The sequence below is a fragment of the Drosophila novamexicana genome, unplaced genomic scaffold, assembly GCF_003285875.2.
Source record: "Drosophila novamexicana strain 15010-1031.04,08,12 unplaced genomic scaffold, DnovRS2.1 tig00001059-arrow-arrow-pilon, whole genome shotgun sequence".
Classification (NCBI taxonomy): Eukaryota; Metazoa; Arthropoda; class Insecta; order Diptera; family Drosophilidae; genus Drosophila; species Drosophila novamexicana.
Genome location: NW_020824837.1, coordinates 1,878,337 through 1,904,525, shown reverse-complemented (window position 1 = coordinate 1,904,525; position 26,189 = coordinate 1,878,337). Strand labels below are relative to the sequence as shown.

Here is a 26,189-nt window from a genome sequence, read left to right as displayed (position 1 = left end):
ATTATTGGAAGCTCATTAATTGTGAAGGGAATTTAAGCTTTGACTACACAAAACTTAAATCTTTCTCAGTTTTTTCTTGTATGCGTTTCATTTATGACTGACAAGCTGCGTCATTTTTCCATTTGCCAGGGCAAAAGCACAAATGCAAACACTCTGTAAATTCGCTCTCTTTAGAAACAGGGAGAGACAGAGGGAGAGACAAAGGGAGAGGGACATCCCCACCGAAGGGTACTTTGCGACCATATAATTATTTCTCATGCTACTTTTGCTGCTGCTGGTTTTGGACGCCAGTTTTTCGCACACAGCGCGCAAAATTTTAATGAGTTGGAAATTTAATACCAACCAGAACAGACAGCCAGCAGATTGCTGAGTGGGTAGGAGGAAGGAGGGGGTATAAGAGTTCACTCGAATCTGACTACAACTGCGGTAGGTCTCGCTTCGAGGCGCACACAATTCAATTTGCAGTGTGTTCTTAAATAATTAAAAAATTTGCATTTAATTGAAAGATTAATGAGAAAAGCCTAGAGACAAACTCAACAACACTGATTGACTGACTGACTGATTCACTAGCTGACTGACTAGCAATAGTTCTCACTGATTGACTGACTGATATAATATATATATATATATATATATATACATAATATACATATATCTATAACGTGGTTCTATCTGATTGATAGACTGATTGACTCACTGATTGACTATCTGTCTGACTAGCAGTCATATTACGTAGTTCTCTCTAATTTACTATCTGAATGATTAGCAGTTCACTCTGATAGAATGGCTGACTGACTGACTGATTGACTAACTGACTGATCAATCATGACTGCTTGTCAGTCAGTTAGTCCGACTTGCACTCGTATAACGTAGTTCTCAGCGCAGCTTTAAATTCATTTTAATGAACTCTAAGTTTTTCCCCTAGCTCACCTTGAACTTGTGTTCCGCCTCAAATGGCGGCTTCACAAAAAAAATTAAAGATAACAAAAGCCGCGACTAATTTGTTTATATATTTATACATATTATATAGTACATATATGTACATATGTATGCATGTATGTACTTTGTCTGTGTGCAGTCGCTTCCGTTCGTTGCGCGCGCAATGCGCAGTTTTTCTTAGATAAATCTTCGTCTTTTTTCGCTGCTTATTTTTAGATTGTAATATGTATTTAATTTATGCTAAATGTTTGCTTTTTTCCTCTCTTATTTCCAGATTTGACGACTTTTCGACTTTGTCTGGCGATTTGTGCGCTTGCGGAAATGTAAGTTTCCCCCCTCATCAAATCTTGATTTAACTGTTCTCATTTAACCCAAATCCATTTGGGACGATTTAATTGGGTTGGCGCATTTTACGTGACGCACTAAATTTCGTCATTTTATGTGACAACTCCGTTTGACTATTGCATTAATTTACTCACGTATCGCATAAAAGTATGATCTGCAAGTTTGTGAACTTCCATTTCACGGGGCTCCACTAATAATTAGTCTTCACGACATTGAAAACCTCGTTAAAATCTTGAAATGTGTGCACTTGTTGGGTAAACCCCACGTGGAAACCCCTCCCTGCCCCCCTGCTGAAGCCCCTACAGCTCCTCACTTTGTGTGGCTTCTAATTGTAGTTTAACTTTCTGACATAATTTATGATGCTTTTCGAACTCTGAAGTTTGTTGAGGTTTTGTTTAGTTGTTTTTTTTTTTTTTTTTTTTATCTACCTTGGCAAGTTGCCCTCTCGCTTACTCAAAATTCTGAGAATCTTTAAATTGCATTCTGAATAGCGAATTCGCAAAAAATGCGAGAAGTGGAAGCAGCTCAGGCTGTTGATTTATTATTTGAAAAGCTTGCCACCTTTTTTGAGGTAATGAAATTATTTGAAAGTTATTTATGTGTCCCGCCATTAACAAAAAAGTTCTTTTAACATGAGATCTCGTCGAATTTGATAAGAATTTATCAGGCATACTTTTTGTTGATACAGTTGTGACTCGCTAATTTGAAAGCTTCGGCTTGTTTGTTGAGTTTTGACATTTTTGCCTGTGTTTCCATATAAAGTGTGTAATGTTAAGAAATGTATCTAATACTAATTATTCTGGACTCAACAACTTTTTAGTTAAAACAAAAATGTACGATGTCAGCTCGACTGTTGACTTTGATCTAGAATATATATACTGTACATACTTTATCGGATATGTATATATACTTCACACATAACTAAATTCTAGGAAATAAAAAGAACTGAATAAGTTTAAATATATTCAAAGTTCGTTACGCAAAACGACAATCTCAAAGGTAAATGGGGCGAAAAAGATGCTTAAACTTATATTTCATATATTATTTACAGTTCACTGACATTAAAGTCAGTTTATAATAAAAACATGTACTAACACACGTCTCAAAGCAACGTGAACATGAAATTGTTGCCTGCCCATTTCAAGCGGCCCATTGCACATGCAATTCTCGTAATATTGCGTATTGCGAATAAAGTGAATAAAAAACACATTCACAGTCATATTGACGTGTCATATTCTAAGGGTTATGTCTGACGTAAGAGATTAAAGATAAGTACTGTTGCCCATCGCCATTGCACAACAAGCGAGAACATCTCTATAAAAAAATATAAATACTAAATGAGTATTCGCGAGTGTATGCATATGAATGCATATGCGTAACATGAATACATTTTGCAAATACTCTATAGACAGACAATAATAACTGTAAATGAAGCTTTTAGCGTCACGTTGAATTGAAAATTGAATTATGTGGAATGGGTATAGAGCAGGGGCAGGGGCAGAGCTGGGTCTGAGACTGCGACCGGGTCTGAGTTATTCTTAGGAACTTGGCGACTAACTCGACTCGCGATCGCACACATGTGACCCTGAACGGAGCAGCTCTGCCGTCGTCTGGTGGGAACCAAAAAAATATACATATATATATGTACATATATATAAATAAATCCACACAAATATAAAAAATTTTATAGATAATTATGCATAATAATGATGCTGTAGCTGCAGTTTTTATGAATAGAGTCTTATAGCAAAATGTTTTATTGTTGCTTATGTTCCATTATATTTTTAACTATGTTCGCATACACACTTTTTACCGACTTCATCAAAGCAGAATGCAATGCTCATTTTTTTATTAGCCACATTAAAAATCATTTATTATGTTTTTCCGCTCTCTGTTTTGAGCATTTTATTTAAGCTCTATGCCATTTATTTAATTTTTTTGTACGAGTTTTATTTTTTTTTCATATTTGCTGGAAAGAATAATTAAAGATTTCATTTTTGATTTATTAAACTACAATTTTGGTTGGTTCCCAAAGGGCCCGCAGCGTTTGGCGAATGAATGAATGGATTTCTGTTCTTTGCAATTTTTAAAGCGAGAGAGATTTAATATCTATATATGCATGCATGTATTTTGTTTCAATACGCACAATTTGTATTTGTTCAATATGCATATTTTAATTAAAAGTCATTAATTTTTAAGCAAACACAAAACATTGTTTACATTCTGTGAACACACACATTCATTTGCTTAAGCCTTTGAAATGCATGTTGTTTATTTTCATTTATTTTTTATTGTGATTCAACGAAATTGCATTTGATGGCATCTGTTTTAGGCCACAAGCATTTAGATTTGGGTTTTCAGGTGCTAGCAAGGAAATTTAGAGATTTAACTATTCGAATCAGTAGCCAAAAAAACACAAATACGTTTTGTTCAAGCAATTCAATTATTTGTGTGTTTGGGTAAATGTGCGTGTATTAGTGAGCTTTAAACAAGTTCTGCTTAAACAGAGCTTTAAGCGCACAAAGCTTTAGTGTGCGTGTGCTCTATGCGTGAGGCATTGAATTATTTGTTTGTATTGCTGTAATTTAAATAAACTGAAATTAATAATTATTAAAATCAAATCCAATAGCTGGCCAAATATTTATTCCATTTGCCTAGCAAATACATGAATAACTGCAAATATTGAACTGTGCGCTCCCAACTTGAGGCCGGCCCAGCTACGCATTCCTTTCATATTTCAGCTGCTGCCGCTGCCCACGGACAGGTGCAGCTCATAAGCAGAGCAAAAAATGCGTCGCAAGCCACATCGACAGCTTTTTGCCAACAGTTGCGTACCCCACGAGCCAAATGATATCAAAATTGGGTTAAGCAACTAGCCAAGCCACGAGCAGCCGCTGCTGTTGCAATTGGCCACAACGCCAACATTGCCGCATTTGGCGTCTCAGTTTTTGTTCAATGAAAATGAAAGCAGGCCTTGCAATCAGAATACAAGTCTGTCGCAGCTGCCATGTGGGCCAGAGATTTTCGCTTCGCCTGCCTGCCTGTGAAAGTGAAAACTGAGCCACTGGAAAACTCTACAAGTGAAGTCTAGCCATAAGTGATAGACAAACAAATACCCTGTAGCTTCAAAAAAACAGATACGCACTTTGATCAGCTTGTTTGCTTCTTCTTCACTTGAGGCCCAACTATAGAGAATGTACTCTTAAGTAACTCACGTTTTCATGGTTCGATCTTGATGCAATTTTCAGAACTTAAGAAGAAGATTGTCTGTATATGCCGAAAATAAAGTCTGCACATAGGCTTTATCTTTCAACTTGCAAAAAGAATGGCGAAAGGTATAAATAGGAAAGATGGGGTACGATCATTATAAAATGTTAACTCCTAAAGATGGGCTTCAACTGTCTGTAAATAAAGACTTAACATAGGTTTTTTCTTTTGATTTGGAGAAAGAATAGCGAAAGGTATAAAAAGGGAAAGGTATGGGGAAAGGTGTGAACAAAAATTACTTATTCTTAAATCATAAAAGAAAGTACAATATTGTTTGTCTATACTCCCCACATATGCATAGATTTATGTCCAAAGAACGTAGACTGAACATCGATATTTATCGATTTCGAGAAAATGAGAAGAGTTATCGAAGAAAATAGCATTGCGATTGAAGCAGAGATATGGAGAATATATGTTTATATATGTATTTTGTGACTTGAATGCATATGCCCAACTTCAATTGGTTACAGGGTATTTAAATAAAATTTCTGCCTAGCTGCAATTGCCAGACATACACAAACTGGCCGCTGCTCATTACAACAAATTTGTTTAGTTTGCTTTACGCATTCATTATCTTGTGTATATATATCTAATGGTCAGGTTGTGTTGACGCCTCAGTTTTTGGGTTCTCAGTGGACAGCTTTGTCAGGTGAGGTGTGAGCGTGGGAGTAAGTGAGAGTTCAATTTGTCTAGACCCAACAATTTGTGCGATGAGAAAGTTGTGGTTGTTTTTATTACGAGCCTTACTATTTATTTATTTTTTGACTCGATTAGCAGGTGTTTATGAAACAGCAACACTTATGCCAATGTTGTTAAGGATTATTTATGGTCTGTGGCCAAAAACTGATTTGCATGTCAAGCTGTCGGAAGCCGTCGATTCACGCAATAGTTGTTTAGCCCCAGAAAAAATAAGCTAACATGACGCGTTGTAGTATCTCGCATACCAACCAGATCTATGTTTGTTTATGGGCTTTACTGCACATTAAGATTAACCTGTTTGAGGGGTTTTTTTAATCTTCTTTTTTTCTTTCTTTCTGGTCAAACACAAGGCTTCCCAGCATTGCTTCTGCACAGCTTCCGAGTCGCGGTGCGTGCTTTCTACTCCAACCAGTTTTCCTTTTCTGCACAGATTTATTGCCAATATTCACTTCTTTTTTTTTTTGTATTTTACTTAAATTTTTTATATTTCAGTCTATACAAATTGCTTGAACAATTTTTGCGGTTGACCAGGCGAAAGTCGTTGGCTTAATTTGGGTGATTTTTTATTATGTTTATTACAGTTGTTGTTGTTGTTGTAACTGGGCTTAGGCGTTGTCCCAGTCGCTGCGATCTAATGCAGGCCATGTTACTTTAAGACCAACTTTAATTAAAGCTCTGGTGCGCCGGCACGATTTCGATTTCCAGCTAAAAGGCGCATTCGAGCCAGTTTTGCTGAGCGTGTCTATCATTAGGCCGGGTTCCGTTGCAACAATCAAAAGACACAGATTTTCAATACGATTCAAATGCGTACAATGGAAATAAAGCTATAAAAGAGTTCATATAGATGTGAAATATAAATAGGGCTTAAGAGAAAGAAAAAAGAGAGTAAGAAAAAGTATTGATACAGAGTTTTAAGCAATGTCTCGAACCACAAACACATCAATTTATTTATTATATTTAATCAAAACATTTTATTTGGGTAGCTCACAAGAACTGAATATGCTTGCAGCAAATCAAATGCACACTATCTCAAATTTAATAACAATTTCTGACACATTTAATAAACAGCAGTTGCCATGGCAAACGCAAATATATATGCCATATATAAAGCTGTTTATTGTTTAAATGCTGTCAATATGAAAAACACGCATAAATCGTGATGGTTCAGTTGAGCGTGCGTAGCTCATAGAAGTATTGAAGTATTGGCTAGGGTCTGGCTGGAATATGGATGTGTGCCACTTATTTGCATAGATTGGCATTTTTTATGTGCCAAAAATAAATTTGTTTTGCATGTGTTTTGTGCTGTTCGCATTCAATATGTCACGTGACGCTGAAAGTCAACTCAATTTGTTGGCCCATTCTTTTTGCCTCATCTGCAGTTGGCACAAAGTGAATTGGACTATATACACACACAAATACACACATACATGCGTATATTTAGTGTGTGTGGCATGTGTTTTATTGGTTCGTGCATATTCGTTTTGTGTGTTCTCTACATTTGTCAACAATATCTGTGCAGCACCTTAATATAACAGAAACTTGCAACGAACAGTTTACTATTTGGCAGTGAACGACTAGAAGATACCCATTACAAATATTGCACATATACATCTCAAGCTTTGCCTGTCAAGCAGCGGCTGTGCTTCTTCTTTCCCTTACCCCTTCCATATATAAGGCGAAATGCAGCCTTGATTAACTTCGGTGCCTATAGTTCGAACTCTAAGAACTTTTGCAGTGCTTCAACAAAGTGTGTACATACCAAAGCGTAAGGCTCTACCTTTAAGAATACCACCTGCCTGTTACTTACTCTTAATCAAATATATCATACCCCTTCTACCCATTTATAATGGGTATCACAAATTGTTGCTTATCACAAAGCGCACATCAAATTGGAATGTAGTCGGTTCGGTTTTTCACCCGATAGTGTATTGAAACAAGAGTTTTTAATTAGTTTTTTTTTTTGTTTTGGGCGAGTGCAGAGAGTTGGGCGCTGTAAAATGCCTTTGAGTTATGCGATAGGCCCCAAAGAGAGAAAAAATGTATAACCAAAAACGGGTTGCAGGAACAACAGGAAACATGCGTATTTGAAGCCGGTTTTATTTCGGGAGACTTTTACCGGCAGTTAAGCGTAATTTTTTTTTCTGAACATCAGAACTTGTTTCTTTGCTTCTTACCTGACGCCTTCTTTCACTGGCTCGGTGTTTGTGTGTGTGTGAAAATTAACGCACATTCGCTAAATGTAAAGCAAAAAATCAAAGTTGATGTGCACAAATATATAATGTATATATATACTTTATTTATAACAAAAGCGCGTTAATTCCGACAACGTGAATGCGCGACCTTTGCAAGTCATCAAGAAATTGTTTGCAATTTGTAAAGCGCGTCACGTTTGCAAAGCCCTTGAATGTGAGCATTACGAGGCATACATACTATATGTATATATATATATATATAGTATACATATGTATCAAAAACAATCAGCTATATATAATACGCCGACATCAAAGTCGCACTTTACAATTGCTTAGTGAATTGCATGCTAATTAGTGTTTGGGCGATTGATTGATTGACTGATTGATTTATGGCTGGATTGATGGACAGCTCAAGAGGCTTCCAATTGTTGCCGTTACATTTATAATTCACACCCACAAGCGATGACTGTGTCTGTTTGTCCATTGTCTTCCAAAAGAAGTCCAAATCTTCAGCAATTGCAAAGTTTTCGCTTTCAGCTTTTGAAGGTCTTGTCCGAAAAAAAATACAAATAAAATAAAAGAAAAACAACCAAGAAGAAGCATATAACTGCCTTCTTATGGTATTCATATTGTGTTTTTTATGTGTTTTTAATTATTTTTTCTTCTTATTTAACACGCATTTTTTCTTTTGCTGGCCTTTGCTGTGACAGAAAAGGCCACACAATATGCGCTTATTAAGGTTGGGGCGTCAAAAGAAAGTTCAAGTACCCTCTAGACATCTATTTTATAGGGTATATAAAGGTGCTGAATCAATCACTCGAATCACTTAATTTGTGGGGTGCTGCTTTACTAATTTACTGGCTCTAATTAATTTTGTAGCTACACTTCATCTTGAAGTATTCTGCAGGCTGTTCTAAAGCCATTTTTCAGTGTGTTTTATCAATCAGTCAATCAATCAATCACATCAATAATATTACTTTTGTGTTCACGTGTCTTATACAACGACTGTTATGAATGATTTGTGCACACCTTTTCTTAAGCCATTATGCAGGGCGTCTCATCAGTCAGTCAATCACTCAATCAATCACTGCAATAAAATTACTCACCTAATGCGACACTATTTTAAAAATTTACTGATTGCAATTAATGTGGCATCTACAGCTTCTCTCAAACTCATTTATAGGGCATCTCAGCAGTCAGTCAATCAATCAATCACTGGAGTCAAATCAATTGTCTTGTGCACTATAAATAGACATGCATGAATCTGAGTCAGTTTATTGAAAGGGCGTGGTCAATCGATTGCCCGCTGCCACACACTGAGTCTTGTAAATAATTTGACATGCATAGCGGAGCTGGTGTCCAAAGTTTTGCGATGTGTTGCTGGCATTTCGCCTGGCCATAACAAGCAAACACATAATAGACTTTCACTCTTTCTTAGTTTTTATTTTTAATTTATTTATTTTTGATGTTCACGTGCATTGATCTCGTAGAGCATTTGGCGTGTCCAGCGCCGGCGCTTGATGGATGCTGCGGTGGCGCTCAGAAGCCAAAAAGGCAAAAACCGCAACACATGTGCCCCAACGTACATGGAATTTCACTTTTTTCTTGTTTTTGATTTTCGTATTATTTGTTTTTTTTTTCGAATTTTTGGCTCGATTTGAATGTTTGTAAAAGTTTGAATGTCAGTTGATGGCATCGATTAGCATAAATTTGATTGTTATCATGGCATTAATTGGACGACAATAATGTCTGTACGGCAATTTGGTCAGTTCATCAATCAGATAATCAATCAATCAATCATTTCACTGGCATTGTCATACAAATTCGCATGTGTTGCACGTCAACTTTTATACCCTGCAGCAATTGAAATTTGTATATATACCCTCGATTTTGTGCATATTCATTCAACAGGCGGCAGGAGGCTTTTTTGACCCCAAAAAGAATACATATTTATATTCTTAATCTATGGGCGAGTTGTAAGTCCTTCTAGTGCATGAATAAATCGAACTCGACCCGTTTTTATAAAATCTATTCAAAACGATATCAAAAAACTGTTCGTTGACCTTATTCCGGGGATTATGGCAGCAAGAATCATCAAATTCGGGAGGATCTCTTAAAAGTACTCACAGATCCCGAATATCCCACATTTTGGATATCTCTCCCCATTAACGGGGCATCTCCTAGTCGTTCACTTTCGACTAGAGCACTCCTGTTTATTTTTATGAGTTTTTTGACGCTCGTGCGAATTGCAATTAACGGCTAAATTTGCAACCGGTCCGATGACAGGGGTTATTGTGTAAAGGGGGGTTGGCTAGGTGCAATGGCATCTATCATGCACAGAGGCCATAATTCAATGGACATCAATTGCAACAAATACAAATTGACCAAAACGAACAACTAAGAGTGGATCATTTGAGACTACTCGACTAGAAGATGCCCTGTACACAGCTGCTTATTGATGTGACACATAGTCGAACCAAAGATATAAATATATAAATTATATAAACATATAATCTACCATAAATAAATAAGTGCAAATATACGAATATATAAAATTAGAAATATCTAGCGATATGGAAAAAAAATCGATACCTAAAATATACGATAAACATATTGTGCAATAAACTTGATGGATTTTTACTTGCCAGGCTTCTGATATTACTAATAAGTCAGGAATAAAGACAAAGATGTCCGCAGATCGACTAAGCTTATCTTTTTAATGGGGAATTTGCTATACATACTTTTTTGCTGTCTCCTGCTGCCTGTTCTCTCAACTTCTTAATACCCATTTTCAAAGGATATAACATTTTCGCTGCTAACAAATTTTCTACAAATTCCCAACAAAGGCAAATGTTTTCTGGGGTTTCGTTTTCTTTTTTGAGGGGAGAAACTGAAAATTCTGCAGCTTCTTCAGTGGCAGCTGCGCCGTTAATTTTACATATTGCAACATTCGATGTGGCAGACGATGTTGGTGCCTCTGCCTCTGCTGCTGCCTCTGCCTCTGCCTCTGCTGCTGTCTCTGCCTCTGCCTCTGCTGCTGCTTTGAAACTCATTACAATGACTGCGCAAATGCAGCGCAATTCGCTTGACAATCCCCCAACGCCCCCCAAACAGACCCCAACTCATCCATTGTTGTCGTAAAACTTTGCTGCTTATTTTGTTATTGTTGTTGTTGCGGCGGTTGTTGTTGTTGTTGTTGTTGTTTTTGTTGCATTCATCGTGTTGACAACAAATGGCACTAAATTTTTGGCGTTGCATAATAAACTCGACGACGTTGTCGCTGATGATGCGCTCAAAATAGCAGCCAACAGCAGCACATGCAGCGCACTGTATTGCAAGGGAAGGGTTGAAGTCAACAGGGGCAGGGGCAGGGACAGGGGCTGGGCACAGCTGAAGCGCAGTTCAGCGCGTAAGACAATAACTTTTCCCTATGATGACATTATTCACGTGGAAAAGTTAAACCGCCTGCGATGAGAAATGACTGAAACAGGCGGCAAGAGAAAGAGGGCGGAGTGAGAGAGATAGAGAGAGAGAGAGACAGAGAGAATGGGAGATTTTTGGTGGAAAGATGGGAGTTATGTGTGGGATCGGTTGAGAAATTGATTTTGGAATAAACTTATAAGACACACAGCTGGTTAGTTTGGCAAAGGCAAGTTTCGACAAGCAAAACGAAGTCCCAGGTAAACTTAAATATAGTGGAAACTCTACTAACGCAGTATAAAATTGATATTGGAATAGACTTCTGAAAGGCACAGCTGATAATTTGGCCATGATAGGTTTTGACAAGCACAATAAGTTTTTCTAGGTAAACTTGAATACAGTGAAAACTCTACTAACATGTTCAACTATTATCAAATAACAAAAGGCCTTAAAAGTATAAAGGAAAAAGTAATGTATAGGCATTTTCTTGCTGATATTCCCATAATTCCTTTTTAGAACTTGCACTCACAGAATTAGAATATCCTGATACTCTTACAAGTCCTGCCTTATTTTCTATAAACTAGTATTCAGACGTATTTCGTTTGCACTAAAGGAAAAGCTGCTAAGCTTCTAATTCCAGTCGAAACAATAATATAGTATTTCATTTGATGCCAGGCAGAGTGCATAGCTTGTGCACTTACAGCTCCTGTTGCTGTCCCAGTTGCCACCTGAGTTTCATCTCATTTATGTGGCATGCCCCGCCTGCTGCTACTGCTGCTGGTGTCCGTGCTCATAACTCAATCCGCCGACCAGCTGCAGGAAGAGTTTTGGACGCCACTCTGAAACCCTTTGAGCTGTGAACTTGCATTGACAACATTTCTGCCTGCCGTCTGCTGCATGTTGCAAATGGCAAGCTTAAGAGCTGCTGAATTCGAGTTGCAGCTGCAACACGGCAGCTCCAGCTGCATCTGCTGCTCGAGTGCCAAATGAAAAGCTCTACTTGCCACTGTCAGCATGGGGTTTTGCAATCAGTGAAAAGCTCCCAAAGACGGCAGCTGGTGGCTTGTGGCATGACATTTGCCTACTACGCGCCTCTTCCAGCACATGCAACTAATCTGGAGGGCTCCATATCTATTTTCTTTCTAGTTTCCGTTTTTTGGGTTTCCATGTCACAAGCCCCACACAACTCGTAACTGTCTCCAACTCAATTTGCCCCTTTCTCACTGATGATGCGCAAATTCGCGTGGGATTTGTGACTGAAAGACAAGTGAAACTAATTCGAGACGAGGCAGAGAAACTGAGAAACTGGCGACAGAGTCAGCTCTTAAATTGTGTCAAATGTCGTTCAATTAAGTTGCGCTTGCACAATGATAAGCGCCTGGGATCGCCAGCTACCTCGTCATAACAATAGACAGCACCGCCCCAACCTCAGGCTGGAGGTGTCAAATGTGGGGCGGCTCTTCAGCTGGATTGATAGCCCCATAGACAACACGAGGCCCTGCGGCTGTTGCCTGCCGCCAGCTTTTAATCAAGCACGTAAATAAAGTTAAAGTTGATACCATGTAGCCGTGCACAAATAGCGCCAAAGCCACCGCCGCAGCTCGATTGCCTTCCGGCGCCGACATCAAATCAATGGGGCAAACTCACCTACAAAGGGCTGCAGGGGGCGGGGCCCAACAAAAGCGACCAAATGACAACATCAACAACGACAGCACATGTGCCCGCCATACACACAGAGAGAACCTTTTTTTTATTTTTAAGCCCAACTAAAGTTATTTCCCTGTTAGACCTTGTGACTATGGAGAACATACACAAATGTGTGACTAGGCATGACGAATACTTAATCAGCTTGAACAGCTAAGAAGAGACTTTAATTTAAGACAATATCATGCACTTTCTAATATGAATGGGGTAATGTGACCATGGAGGACAGCTGTTAGCTGTTGAAGGTTGAGGAAATGTCATAAAAGTTTGGCTAATTTTGAAATGCATAACAATGAGCCCTAAAATTACCTACAAAATATTTTGTATACATCTCTTCAATCAAGTTGCAGCAAATTCCAAAAGACATGCAGAAATGCTTATCTCCTCTTTTTTCAGTGTATATCTTAGCATATGTCGCCGCCTCCCTCTAGTTAGTATGTAGTACGTGCATGTGCTTCAAGAGTATAAATATATTTGTAACTCTTGCCCAGCGGCAACAACAATAAAAATTGCTGGCAACATGTAACATTTGATTAGGTTGCAGGAGGAGGAGGAGGAGGAGAAGGCGGCGCATGAATGCCGCATGCCAGTTACCTTCTGGCCTGCGCAAAATGGGCAAAAGCTTAACGGGGCAACGGGGCATTAGGTTGGTGGGGTGCACTTTGAGGGGAGGCGGGTCGCTTGACGATTAGATATTGAAGTTAACTTGGCTCGGAGATTACTTGCATAACCGCAAAACGCACTGCAAACGCAGCCAGCAGCTCGTATCGTTAGTTTGGTTAATATACGACAATGTTTACTGTACCAGCAACAAAAACAACAAAAACAACAACAAGCGGAAGAAGAAGAAGCCCGGTTGTGTGTGGCAAAACTGGAAGTTTGACTGCATCTCAAGTGCAGCGATGTGTGTGAGTGGAGAGGAGCAAAGAAATCGCACAATTGCTGCTCGTCTTCTTCTTCTTCTTCTTCTTCTTCTTATTGTTGTTGTTGTTGTTGTTTCTTAGTTGCCCGGTCAGAGGTGAAAACTTGAGTTTATTACGCAACTGCTGCATATATCCACAATGTTGCACAAAAGTTGCGCAAGCTCCAAATATCGTAAAGTTTAGAATTGCTCGTGAGTTACCTGAAAACTAAGCCAAGTGTCCTTAAAGTTTCGCCTAGTTTTACTTAAAAGAAAAACAAAGTAATTAGGAAGGAATATTGATAAAGTGCATGTTTTTATGATATTCAATTTGTTGATTAAAAGCGAAAAGTTTTGCCGAAATGAACAAAATTAAATAAGGATATCCTCGGCTTGTCGAAGACTTAAAACTATTTTTGCTACTATAATATCCAGGGAAACAAAATATTACTTTTCGATGCATCTTTCCTATGCTAGCTATATATCTTATATCTATCTCTTACACATTTCATGACAAAATCATAATACTTTCTTAAAGACTAGAATAATTATATATATGCATAAATTGCAATTGGTTATATATAAGAATTTTTTGAATATCTGCAAAAGGATTCCTTATTAGGGACTTCCGATTATTAAAAGCCACATTTCTTGTCATTAAATAAATTGCTAAATAAATGAACACGCTCAGAATCATTCAAGATAGATCTTAATATCTCTATGAGTACCCATTTAAATGCCTAAAATTGTGTTATCAGTTGTCTTTCGTCGAGGCTATGAAAGTTGATGGAAATCTGTAGACAGGATTTCCGTTTAATGTCAGCTCTTTTGTGATGAAAGCAAAAATAAACGAATTCAAGCCAAAGTCAATCTGCATACACATGTTTATGAGAGGCAGACAACGTGCTGCCAAAATCTGTGTGCCCCAAAGCCCCCAGTTTTACCCCCCATTCTATCTAAAATACACGCTGTGAGACACAGAAGCAACAATAACAGCAAAGACAACAACAAGAACAATGTACAACATACACACATCCGCTTATCGCGATAAATCAAAGCCACGAGTGCTGTTAATTTTCCAAGAAAATCTCAATGTGCCAGGGGTTTGGGGGGGCGGAGGGAGCGAGGCATGGCCCCCAAAATGGGAAGGTCTGCCCAAAAGCGTGTGTCCGTGTGCCTGCCTCTCTCTCTCCCCGCTTGTACATAAAAACAAGTTGAATTTATGTTTTCACGGCAAAAATTATCTTAAAGCGCGTACGAAGCATACGAACTCTTAGTGAGATTCTCATGTTGTGGCAAGTTTTCTGATTCTAATTAAAAGCAACAGCAAGTGAAGTTGTTAGCACCGAGCCAACCGAGAGTCCAACTCAAGCGGAAAATTATCAACTCTGTGGGGAGATCTAAGTGCTCGAATACAACATCTAAACAGCTTCTGCTTGGCCGCGAACCAAAACATGTCGCTGCAAATGTCTTAATTTTTGCAGGAAAAGCAAGTCAGAGCAAGTCAAGTAAACGACTAGAAGATGCCCTAAAATCAGAGACAAGCTGCCTTAACCAGAATTTCAGCTTTATACTCTGCACGCATTAAGTTTGGGACATATGTTCTTGCTTAACTCCGATGTTTGTTATACGACTGTTGTAAGATTTTCAGGGAATGAATATGGCAGTCGACTGTCTATGAATTCCAAGGATCCAGGCTCTAGCTTAAGAATTTTCTATTTTGGAGGAATGGGCGAGGTTTTCAGAAATTGATATCTTCTTAATCTGTGTATACTATAAGTAAATCTACATACTAATTTGTATGTATCCAAACGATGTTAGGAAAATCGAAAAAGATATTGCTTATTTATTATATAACTTAACAATTTAGCCATGGAAAAGTATGCCAATTTATCAAGAAACCATTTATATTTACACATTTTGTTAAAATAGTTTCTAAGTTAAGGCAACCAGAGCATAATAACAGAGCACGACAATGCCTCCATCAAGATGTTACATATTTGCTGTCTTAATTATAATACCCCGTTGCTAGGGCACAGCAACAATAAATGGGGGAAAGGAATTAAATTGTGCACATTTCCGTGCAACGGAAATTGCCCAAGTTTGTCACATGAAAGACCATATAAGAATAAAAACCATAACCACAACAACAACAACAACAACAACAACAATAATAGCAACATGCTGCATGCTATTTTGGGAGTAATATATTTTTGGCAGCGGCAAAAAAAAATGGATTTCAGGAATTTTCTTTGGGGGCGTGAATTTGTAAATCTGTTCAAAATTGAAATACATAATTTGCACATTTGTGTGGCGTGCTATGGGCAAACCTACACAGGTGTAAATTATGTTTATTAATTTACGCGCTACAAGAACCGAGAACCAACAACAACAAACGAGCAACAACAACATTGACACTAAATGCTTTATTGGCCATCTGGAAATACAATTGAATTTGCAGCAGCATTAGCTGGCATTATGCAAAGTCCACAATTCGCTGTGCGTGCTAATTTAATTAATTTAAATGCATAATTAATTATCATTATAATCGCATTTAAACTTTGACACGCCCCCCCACAGCCTCCACGCGCCTGCCAGTGGCACGCCCAATGCACAATTTAAATGAAAGTTTCGCACATTTGGCAACAGTTTCTGCATTTATGACACGAATAAATCACAATTTGTAACAATTTATGGCATTACGCTTCATAATTACGCTGATTTGGCATATATATGTTATAGAAAAAGTACAGTTGCGACCCGGTCACATCGAAGTGTGCCTGGAGTCCTGCCAAATAGGTCACATATATTAAATTGCGTTCGGGAATGTTTTGGTTTGTATTTGGGCAGCCCAAAAGAATGCAAATTCAAACAGCAGCTCATCACAACTATCGCAAACATTTCGCCTTATTATCTTCCAAGGCGAAACATAGTTTTAGGGATACATAAAGGCGTTACGCCTAGTTAGGTGTGTCGCCTAGTTGAATAGAATAGATATCGCCTGGAGGACCCATTTAAGATTAACTAATAATAATGTATTTAATATTTAGGTAACATGAGAATATGTATCGCCTGGAAGATACATTACCGATTTACTAATAATAATATTGTTAATATTTAAGTGTCAGCTGAAATGATGAGAAATGGAAATGATAAAAAATAATCGTCTGACAGATTCATCTCTCTTAGTTTCCCTTTGACAATAATATTCACACCAAAAATATATATATTTACACAAAATATTTAACGTTTTTTGTTGTCAATTATTAATTAATTTAAGCAATATGCTTTCACACATCCATAAAGCAAAATCCATATACAAAAAATTAGTTTTTCAGCGCTTTAATCCTGAACGCACATTTAAAGTCAATATAAATGTATTTTACTTTGTCGACTGATTACTTTTATGCAGTAATTTCTGGTTGTTCTTGGTTTTAACTGCTTAATTCGCATTGTTTTTTTTTTATGGATGTGCATTGTACATAAATGTAATTGAAGTGCTCTTTTGCGCACTGTTTAAGCGCCTCGGCGAATGCAAGGCAGAAGCACACATATACATAAATTCATTAAAAGTCGGAAACAGATATAAATATACACATAAATATAAAAAAGTAAACACAGCGACAAGCAGGCAAATACACATGCAGGCGAGTGTTGCGACAATAATTAAAGCAACTGTGCGCAGACACCGGCAACAGCAGCAACAGCGGCAGCAACAATTGTGACAAGCGCTGCAACAACATCAAGAACCAGGCCAACAAACAAAACAAACCACATAAACAAAGCAAACAGCAAAACAGCTGCACGCACAACGCCGAACATCAGCAGCAGCATCATCAGCAGCAGCAACAGCATCAAAAGAAGCAGCCGCATCATCTTTTGCCTCATGTTGCACGTTGCACGTTGCAGCGACAATTACACATATGTATGTGTATGCAACGCCGCACACAAATTGAAAAAGTCAACTCCACAGCCAGCAAACGAGCTAACTTAACCAGCGAAGTTAACCGAGAATCAAGAAATCCAATGCAGCAACAGAGCCAGTGCATGACGTAAATACACTTGGAGAAAAGTTACTGTTTTACAAATGCATGACCATGATGGGGCTTACTACATACATACACTTAGAGAGATAAGTTATTGTATGCATGAGTGATGGGGCTTACTACATAAATACACTTAGAGAAAAATTCTTATATTATATATATTTTTTTAAAATTTTATAAACATACCAATATTTAAGTATGTTGGGATTAAGGTTCCCTGAGAAATCATAAGTAATTTATAAAAGAATTTATCAAATTAGGTTTGAGATTCCCTGTAAAAAGCAGCCCGAAATTAGTAGTGGAGAGTGTAGAGTTAACTTCTAAAAAGCAGCCAAGGAATGATTATAGAGCACACTTATTAAATAATTTCTAGAATTAAAATTATTGCCTTAAAAGGAGACTTAATTTTATTTTATATCAAATTACTAAAACTTAAAACGTTTGAGTGCATTTTGACTAGTTTTTGTCTCTGTTTGATTTAAGCCCGAAATGCTTTTAGATTTCTTCGAGTGTATATGATGTTGCATGCATATTCTATTTAAGTAGGAGTGCAATAACAATGACAACAACAATTGTCCCTCACAATTTGTCATTCTGTTTGTCTGCTTAGCGTTTACTCACCAAGATCATTATGATAAAAATACACACAGAATTTAATTGTTAAACAAATAAAAAATGGAAAGAATATATATATATATATATATATATAATATGGGTTGCATGTGTGTAAAGAATGGTTGACGCTTATTTATTTTTATTACTGTGTCGCCCTGAGGTCGCGTGGGTCGTTGCTTGGGCGCTCTTGAAGTCCGAGCACAGTTAAGTGCCGAATTAACAGAAGTGGTAAAATGAATATGCAGAAAATATGCTCAGAGTTCCCGGCTAAGACGACTTCAAGTTGAGTGGGAACCAAAAAGAATATATATTTATGCAGCTAGTGTGGAGCGATTATCGTGTTCGTGTTGGAAAATTGTTGTTTGTGTGTCCATGTTAAGCAAATAAACACGAAAAGGGGGGTAGTACAAGCTTAGACAGATTCAAGGTAGTTCCGGGCCTTGTAAATATTATTTCTATAATTTTAATATAATTTTCAGAGAATTCGATAAAAAGTTTTTAAAGCTTCTAATAAAATTAAAATAATTTAAAGCAAAGTCAACAAATATCTATAAAATAAATCTCATCTAAAATTCTAGTGCTTCAACACTTCCTCAAAGATATATTTTGTCGTGTTGTTATAAGAAATACAGTTTGTTTCTCGCCAAGTCAATTACCATAGAAAACGCATACAGTTGCCACAAAAATTATTCGCACACCTTAAACTCTTAAGTTGAATACACAAGCGCCCAGTTCTCCAGTTAAAATGACTTTTCAGCCGAACATAAACAAAAGCTGAGTTCTTGGCTCATTAAGTTCGCATAAAATACTTGGAAAAATGAATAGAAGTCATTTGTAAAGCTTATAATGACATAATATTTCTTGAGATTTCTCAAGTTAGACAACTGTTTAAAATTTCATGTGTGTGCAGAGAAATTTTTATAAAATAACCGCCCGTTATTAATCTCTTTTATTATATAATATTGAATTCGCTTTGTCTACTTATTGTTGGCTTGAAAAACTTTTCAAAGTTTGCACAACTTTTGTCCAACAATATTTAACAACAACATCTTTCTTTGTATAAAAATGAAGAAACAGAAGAACAACAAACTGCCACACAAAAGTCATATGTCAATTGGTTAATTAAAAGAGACGTCGCTGATAACCTTTTATGTCAGATCGTGTAGTTTTTTGTTGTCACATTTTTTGTGTACCCTGTAGCTATTGAGAATGGGTATGATGGTTTTGTGCGCACGTATGTTACAGTTAAAATTAAAAATCTACGACTCTCTCTGATGAACAGCCGAGATAATGCCTGGCTGTTCGTATCAACGAGTCGATGTTCACAAAATCGATAAGTATCGATAGGGTTGTCTATCCCTGTGTTAATAGAGGCATGAAATAATAGAGACTATACTTGACTTGATTCTTGAAGTTCTCCTAAGGCGCGACTTGTTCGGGGCAACATATATCGATCAATAACTCACCTTGTTTCAACTAAATCGATAAATATCGATTTAGTCTTTTGAGCACATCTTGTAAGCTTTAAAAGGTAAATAGTCCTAATTTAATAAATAGACACCTCTGGAACATAACACCTATATATTATAGCTCCAAAATATGGTGCAGGGTATTGCCCAGTCGAGCGCATACTTCTCAAAAGCACACTAACTTGATTGTTTTTGTATCTTTCATTTTTGTCGCTTGTTGTTTTTACCAAATGCAGTTCAAGTTTTCATTGAGCATTTTTTTTGTTTAAGTTATGCCAAAAGTTCAATAACAAACTGCTGCAATGAACTTTTACAAATTGTTATTCAATAACAAACAATTTGTAACGAACTTGTCTACAGCCAAAAAAAAAAGCACAAGTATCTTAAACTAACACTTGATATTTAATAAAGCAAACTCATTAGAAATACAAATCGTAATAACTTTCAACATTTTCTTTCTCTTCCCTCTTTGCAGTTGAAATTTGTTGCCGAGCAAAGCTTAAATCTTAAATTATGGTAAGTAAATACGCTGCTAATTGGGGTTCCCTTTCAGCGCCTTTTTCACATGGCAATTATGCACCAAAACAAGAAAAGAAGGAAAAGAAATAAAATTTACATGAAAAATTAGCAAACACTTAAGTAATTTCTCCATGTCAAATGCCGCCAAGAGAAAAAAATTTCCTAACTTATGACAGTCCCTCTCTCTCTCTCTCTCTCACTCGTTCTGTCTCTCTCTCATTTAAATGAAATTTTTATGCGCTCGCATATTTCACGCCTCGTCGACTGCTTTGTAGCGCACACTTTAAGCTTAACAAGTGGGTTGACAGGGAATTTTGGGTTTGGGTGGGTGAGAGGACGGCTGCAGGTCCTGCCATTTTGACCACTTAATATGCAATGTGTTATATTTAAATGTAATCGGGACAATGCCAGGGCGGCGCTTTATTTTGTACCCTCTCGGCTCTGGGGGGCCTGGGCAAATCTACGAGGAAATCTTGCAGCGAATCTGCCAAGCAATTTATATTCGGTGCCTCGACATGTGGCAACTGGGTCAGTGCATGTCAAGAGCTCTGTTCTTCTCCTTCTTCTTGCTGTTGTTGTTGTTGCAACTGAAAACTCACGTATTCGTTGTGCTCTTTAAATTGTTATACGCTGTTCGCAAAGTAAAGGAAGGGCATATTAGTTGTATGCTCGTATTGTCATATGCCTGACTCAAATTTCAAATCAATTAATCGAAATCAATAAATATTTTGTGTTTTTAAGCTCAAACTGTTAAAGATCTAGAGTTAAACAACCTTTAAGGCTGACAGAAAGCAAATAAGTTGCATTTATATAATACTATACATATATTATATGTGTATGCACAGCTCCATAAGTTTGGAATTCCATAATCCTTGGGACTCTTTTTGTCCGTTTTAATCAGCAATTGTCCTATACAAAAAGTATTATGTAGTCGTTTAATTTCGCCAGCCACCTGTTCATCTGCGTCTTCTTTTGGCTTAAAGCGATTCAATAAGTCGAGGCTGTGTCCATGAAGGCGTATACGCAATTAATAATTCGGTTGCCATTAGAAGCAAGGCACACAATTTCCGGCTCATTACAGGCAGCTCGCTGCCCGCTGGTTCTATGCTCAAATTTCAAAGGCTGGCCTTTGATTCTGGTCACCCACAGAGCTCAATTAATTTGATGTCTCGGTAATAAGACTTGGAATGGGTTGGCGGCGATTGCTTAGCCTGGCTCTTAATTTTGCAAAATGTTTTACACTGATTGCAATGGCTTTTCCTAGTGCCACATAATGGTATCTCTTCCTCTTGGCAGCTTGATAAATGAGTTCATAATGCGGCCTAATTGTGGCCTCGTTAATGGCCAACTAAGTGAGATGCTCGAAACTTTGCCTTGGTGTGTGTTAGGGGTTGGGGGGCTGCTGTGACTTTTCCAGATTTCCATGTCGGTGCCAATGAGACAATGCCGCATGTCTTGTGTATTGACAATCAAAAAGCAAATCAAATTTAATGATAAGCTCATGTGCTCGATCATGTCTTTTACGCCTGATGATTTGCTCCACAGCCAAAACAACAACAACAACAATAAGAACAACAACAATACGAACAACAAACACATGTAATGTCTAATTTAACGCCGTTGCGTATACGACGCGTGTGCGCGTCACAAGAACCAAGGACCTTTGGCATTTTGCACGTTGCTAACGAGGCGAAATGAACAGACAACAAGACAACAAGTCCAAATGCTGTAGTTCTAGAGTGTCCGACTAGGTGATACCCTGCATTAAATAAACATTGTTCAAATAAACATTTGGCCTTACATACTTACATAGGACGTTAGGAATCTGTGTCTTACGAATCTGTGTCTTACGATACACAAGTTATAAATAAATAATCTCTTAATCGATAAATATTGATATATACATTATTTTCCGCATTCGACGAGTTCTTGCAGGCAAAGTTAGCTTTTCGTCCTGATCACGAATATAACTATAAATACTTTACAAAGTCGGAGACGTGTTCTCCCACCTCTTACATACATTCGCCAAAAACTATATACCCTTTTCTACACATTCTCATTGGTTACAGGGTATACCATCGAGAACAACGCAACTTCGCAGGCCATTATTTACTGATTTTATTTATGGCATATTTTTAGGTGCTCACACCTAGCAAAACACAATACCCAAATAAAGTGTTGGAAAAGTATACAAAAAATATATAGAGAGAGAGAAGAAAATACGTCACGTGTTGCATAAATTAAATAGGTTTTGAACCTTTGAGATAATTGCTTTGTGTTAAAATTTTTCGCGCTTTTAATTGAACTTTGAGTCCATCCTTGGAGCTTATGAACGGCGCCGGCAGATGCGAGACCTCGACTACAGCACTCGCATCCAATTCCAAATGATAGTTTTGCAGCAGCTTAACAAGCGCCAGTTTAATGACCATTTTGGCAAAGTTTTGTACTGCGAAAAGGGAAACGAAAAAAGCTTAATTTTGTTCACCTATAAAAATGCCTTTCTTCTCGCCACTTACCCGCACATTGTGTACCGCCGATGCCGAAACCCACGAAGGCCGAGCGACGTTGTCTGATATCCTGGCTCTTGTCATGTAGAAAACGCAGTGGTTTATATTTCAGTGGTTCACCAAAGTATTTGCCATCCCGCTGTATGGCCAGCAGCGGCACCATCAGCGTTTTGCCCTCCCCAATGCTGAATTTGGTGCCGGGCAATGTGTAGGACTTGCGACAAATGCGTTCTATAATGGGCACTGGTGGATACTTGCGAAGGGTTTCTGTAAGGCAGAACAATGGGATATTTAGTTGCGATTGATGTAGGTTACTCAAATTGAAATGGCAGCCACAATAAAGCCTGTGGTGAAGCTAAGGGACGCCATGTAAGGGCTAAAGGGTTAAAGGCGTGAAGTTCAACTAAAGTGGTGGCAGGAGAGTAAAGCACGCTATTCGGATAAATCCGTTACGATTTTCTAAGTTAGACCCAAGCGTCGGGTGTATAATTTGCAATAAACTCAGTCGATTTAAGCGAAAACGGTCAGACTCGAACTCTCGAGTTCAAATAGACGACTCATCAAACCCGAACACGTTTATATGAAAGAAGTTCGAACTGCTCGAGTTGGCAACATGTTCGAGACTTGCGATGAAGCGTATGCAAGCAATGTAAGGGATGAGATGAAGCAAAAGAATATTGTAAATTTACCTTTCAGACACATTTCCATATATTTGAGCTGCCCCAATTGCTCAAACGTCAGCTGACCATCCACAAAGTTGAGCTCCTTAATCTCAGTTTGCAACTTCTCGACAATCAGCGGCTGCTGCGCGATCTCATAGAGCGTCAGCGTTATGGTCGATGCTATGCTGTCCAAGCCGGAGTGCAGCAGGTCTTCAGCTACCTTGGCCAGGCGTTCGATGGACATCAGCTTGTAATCTTTTGTGCCTGAAAAAGACTAAAGCTATGGCATATGGTAGCGAGAGATGGGGCGAGAGGGTAACTTACGAAATGGATGCTCGATCTGCCACTTGTCGCTGCCATCGCTGAGATCGTTGCCATTGCGAAACTTGACCATCAGCTGGAGCATGTCCTTACGCATGATGCCGCTCTGCTCGCGCAGCTCCACATTCTGCTTGACGAGATCCAAAAGGCGAGTGCTCAGCGTTGAGTTCTGTGGCGTGCCCCTCAAAGTGCTAGGCATGGAAATTTATTTAATACGGAATTAGTTAGACGGAATTACGGATACCTACATGGACTGCAGTACGCCGTATTGCGAGGGATGCTGCACATAGCTGTTGAGTATGTGATCCGTTTGCTCAAAGTTGTTCACATCCAGGCCGTACACCAGATTGCCCATCATGTTTACTGCATAACTGGTTAGGGGTTTAATGGAGTTTAATCAGAGTTGGACTTGATTTCTGACATGCTACTCACGTTCGCAGCAGCTGCTGCAGATCCAGCTCCACTCTGCCCTGCTGCTCCCTGTCCAGCAAATGTTGCATCATGTGCTGCGCCACGCGCTGGGCATTGTTGAACATTGGCGACAAACGCCTCGTGCTGAACATGGGCGATAGCTTCTCCAGCAAATTGAAGCGCCGATAGCTTTTCACATATTCCCATTTGCCTTCACCGAAATGTCCATTCGATTGCTGCAAAATGTGGCCGGCCAGATCGGGATCGCGCACCAGCAACACGGGCCGAAAGAAGCAGTAGATGCCGTGCAGACGATCGCGTCCCTCATGGTAGGCCTCACATATGGCCTGCACGTGCCGGAACTCGCGGTGATAGAACCGCCTGAGATAGCGCAAGGAGAATGCGGTCGCCTCGCTTGGGAAGCCCTTGCGCCGCCAGTAGCTATAGATGTGCCGAACATATAGATAGATCAGCGAGTAGACGAGTATCGGCAGCAGCAGCCACATGTTGAGGCACAAGCAGACGTTGATGGACTGACTGACTGAGTGCGTATCCCAGATAATTATGACAGGTTGCCTGTGGCACAATCCGAAAGTCACGTCTCAGTCGCTCGGCTCAGTTGCTCGCTCTGCTCCTCGGGGCAACCAGACAGCTCTGTCTGACCAAAAATTACAAAAATATGTGAGAGCAGACAACAAAAAATCTGAAAAGAAACCAAAACCCGGCGCTGCTATCGCCCTTCCAGTTCTCCCTCTCACTCTCCCTTTCTATCCCTCAATCCCGCTTTATCTCTCTCTGCATCTTCCGCTCTCTCTCTCTCTCACTCTCCCGCTCTCTCGTTGCCTGGCTGATAATGAGCGTTGTCTCTGTCCGCGTCCTGATAGTAATTTATACGGCAGCAGCTGTACCAGGCGTCTCTGCTTCTTGCCATTATCAGTAGCCAGTATCAGTTTGAACAGTTTTTTGTTTACATATCTCCCTCTCGGTCCGACACACTGCAGCAGCCTCCATAGTGATAAGCAGTATATAATTATTTCATCACTCATATACACTTTGTATATACTCTATCTATCTATATAATATTTGGTATTAGTTGTATATGCCTCAAAAAAAACTGGATCTGGCGTGTTGTGCCTGAGTTATGTCTAAATTGGCAGGGCTTTTTTTATATTATTTTTTTACATTTTTCGATCAGGGCTAACTGGAAACTGACCTTGTTGCGAAAATTGTCTGTGATCCCGAGCAGCGTTTAATGTCAACTGTCTGAGACAATGTCTGGATGGGGGCACCCTAAACCAAGCTACAAATAATTGATTGCACTGCTGATAAATAAAAAATAACTACAATAAAACAGCTGTACGGCACACCGAAGATTAAATGCCCTTGCGGCCAAATCGCGGCATATTACAATATACAATTATAGAAAAGAAAATAGCTTATCGATTACTGAAATTGAAAATATGAACGAACCTCTATTTGCTCAAAACTTAAATACCTTTATATACATAAGGCTTATGGGCTGGCAGATATGTTAGCAGTAGAGTGAAGCTCACAATTGCTGAGCATACTCGAGATATTTTTAAAAACATGCAACAAATATATATTTTGAGACTAATCCCCTTTTCCCAATATTAATATAGTATATACATGAGTATCTGAATAAAACTAGTAAATACTAAGTTATGTCAAGATATTTTGATAAAGTTAATGATTTTTTTCAAGAAGAACTTAAAAAACCTTCCCGCGATCAAGCCAAGGCCAGCTCTTAAAGAGTATAAGCTATATCTATAGCCATATCTTAAGTGCCTTTTAAGTTTGATAGAAACAAACTAAAGTGCCTTAGAATAAAACTTAAGTAGTACTTTATGAGCTATAATCTAGTATTAACGTATTCAGAATTATCAGCGATTCTTAAGGTAGGCTCTTCTGATTTTACCTGCTTGCAATATTTGAACGTTGCAAAATTTCCATAATTAACAGCCAATTTCCATGTCTGTTGATTTATCAGCAAAATTTCCCCTGAGTACCCAAGTAGATCTTAAGCTCGTTTAGGTACTGAAGAAATTTACAACGCAGTTTTACTGCAGGCACATTTTTTGCCCTTCTAGGTAGACAGTACATGGTTTTCCACATTTGCGAGCGGAAAAACTTACCACACAGCAGACTCTTTAG

The 26,189-nt window shown here is 38.5% G+C and overlaps 2 protein-coding genes across 2 annotated transcripts in view; one reads left to right on the top strand and one right to left on the bottom strand.

Moving 5' to 3' along the window:
• Nucleotides 1-1,212: 1,212 nt before the first annotated feature.
• LOC115765887 overlaps nucleotides 1,213-26,189 on the top strand; it is a 36,355-nt gene continuing 11,378 nt past the window's right edge. Inside the window, exons 1-2 of the mRNA XM_030709628.1 lie at nucleotides 1,213-1,262; nucleotides 20,073-20,113. Of these exons, the coding sequence (XP_030565488.1) occupies nucleotides 20,111-20,113 (3 nt within the window). The 5' untranslated portion in view covers nucleotides 1,213-1,262; nucleotides 20,073-20,110. The remainder of the gene's footprint in view (nucleotides 1,263-20,072; nucleotides 20,114-26,189) is intronic.
• LOC115765886 (probable cytochrome P450 310a1) lies at nucleotides 22,227-24,744 on the bottom strand. The gene is made up of 6 exons (XM_030709627.1): nucleotides 24,039-24,744; nucleotides 23,855-23,977; nucleotides 23,610-23,797; nucleotides 23,313-23,549; nucleotides 22,633-22,890; nucleotides 22,227-22,562 (listed from the first exon to the last, which is right to left on the bottom strand). The coding sequence occupies exons 1-6, from the start codon at nucleotides 24,521-24,523 to the stop codon at nucleotides 22,357-22,359; spliced, it is 1,497 nt and encodes a 498-aa protein (XP_030565487.1). The 5' UTR covers nucleotides 24,524-24,744; the 3' UTR covers nucleotides 22,227-22,356.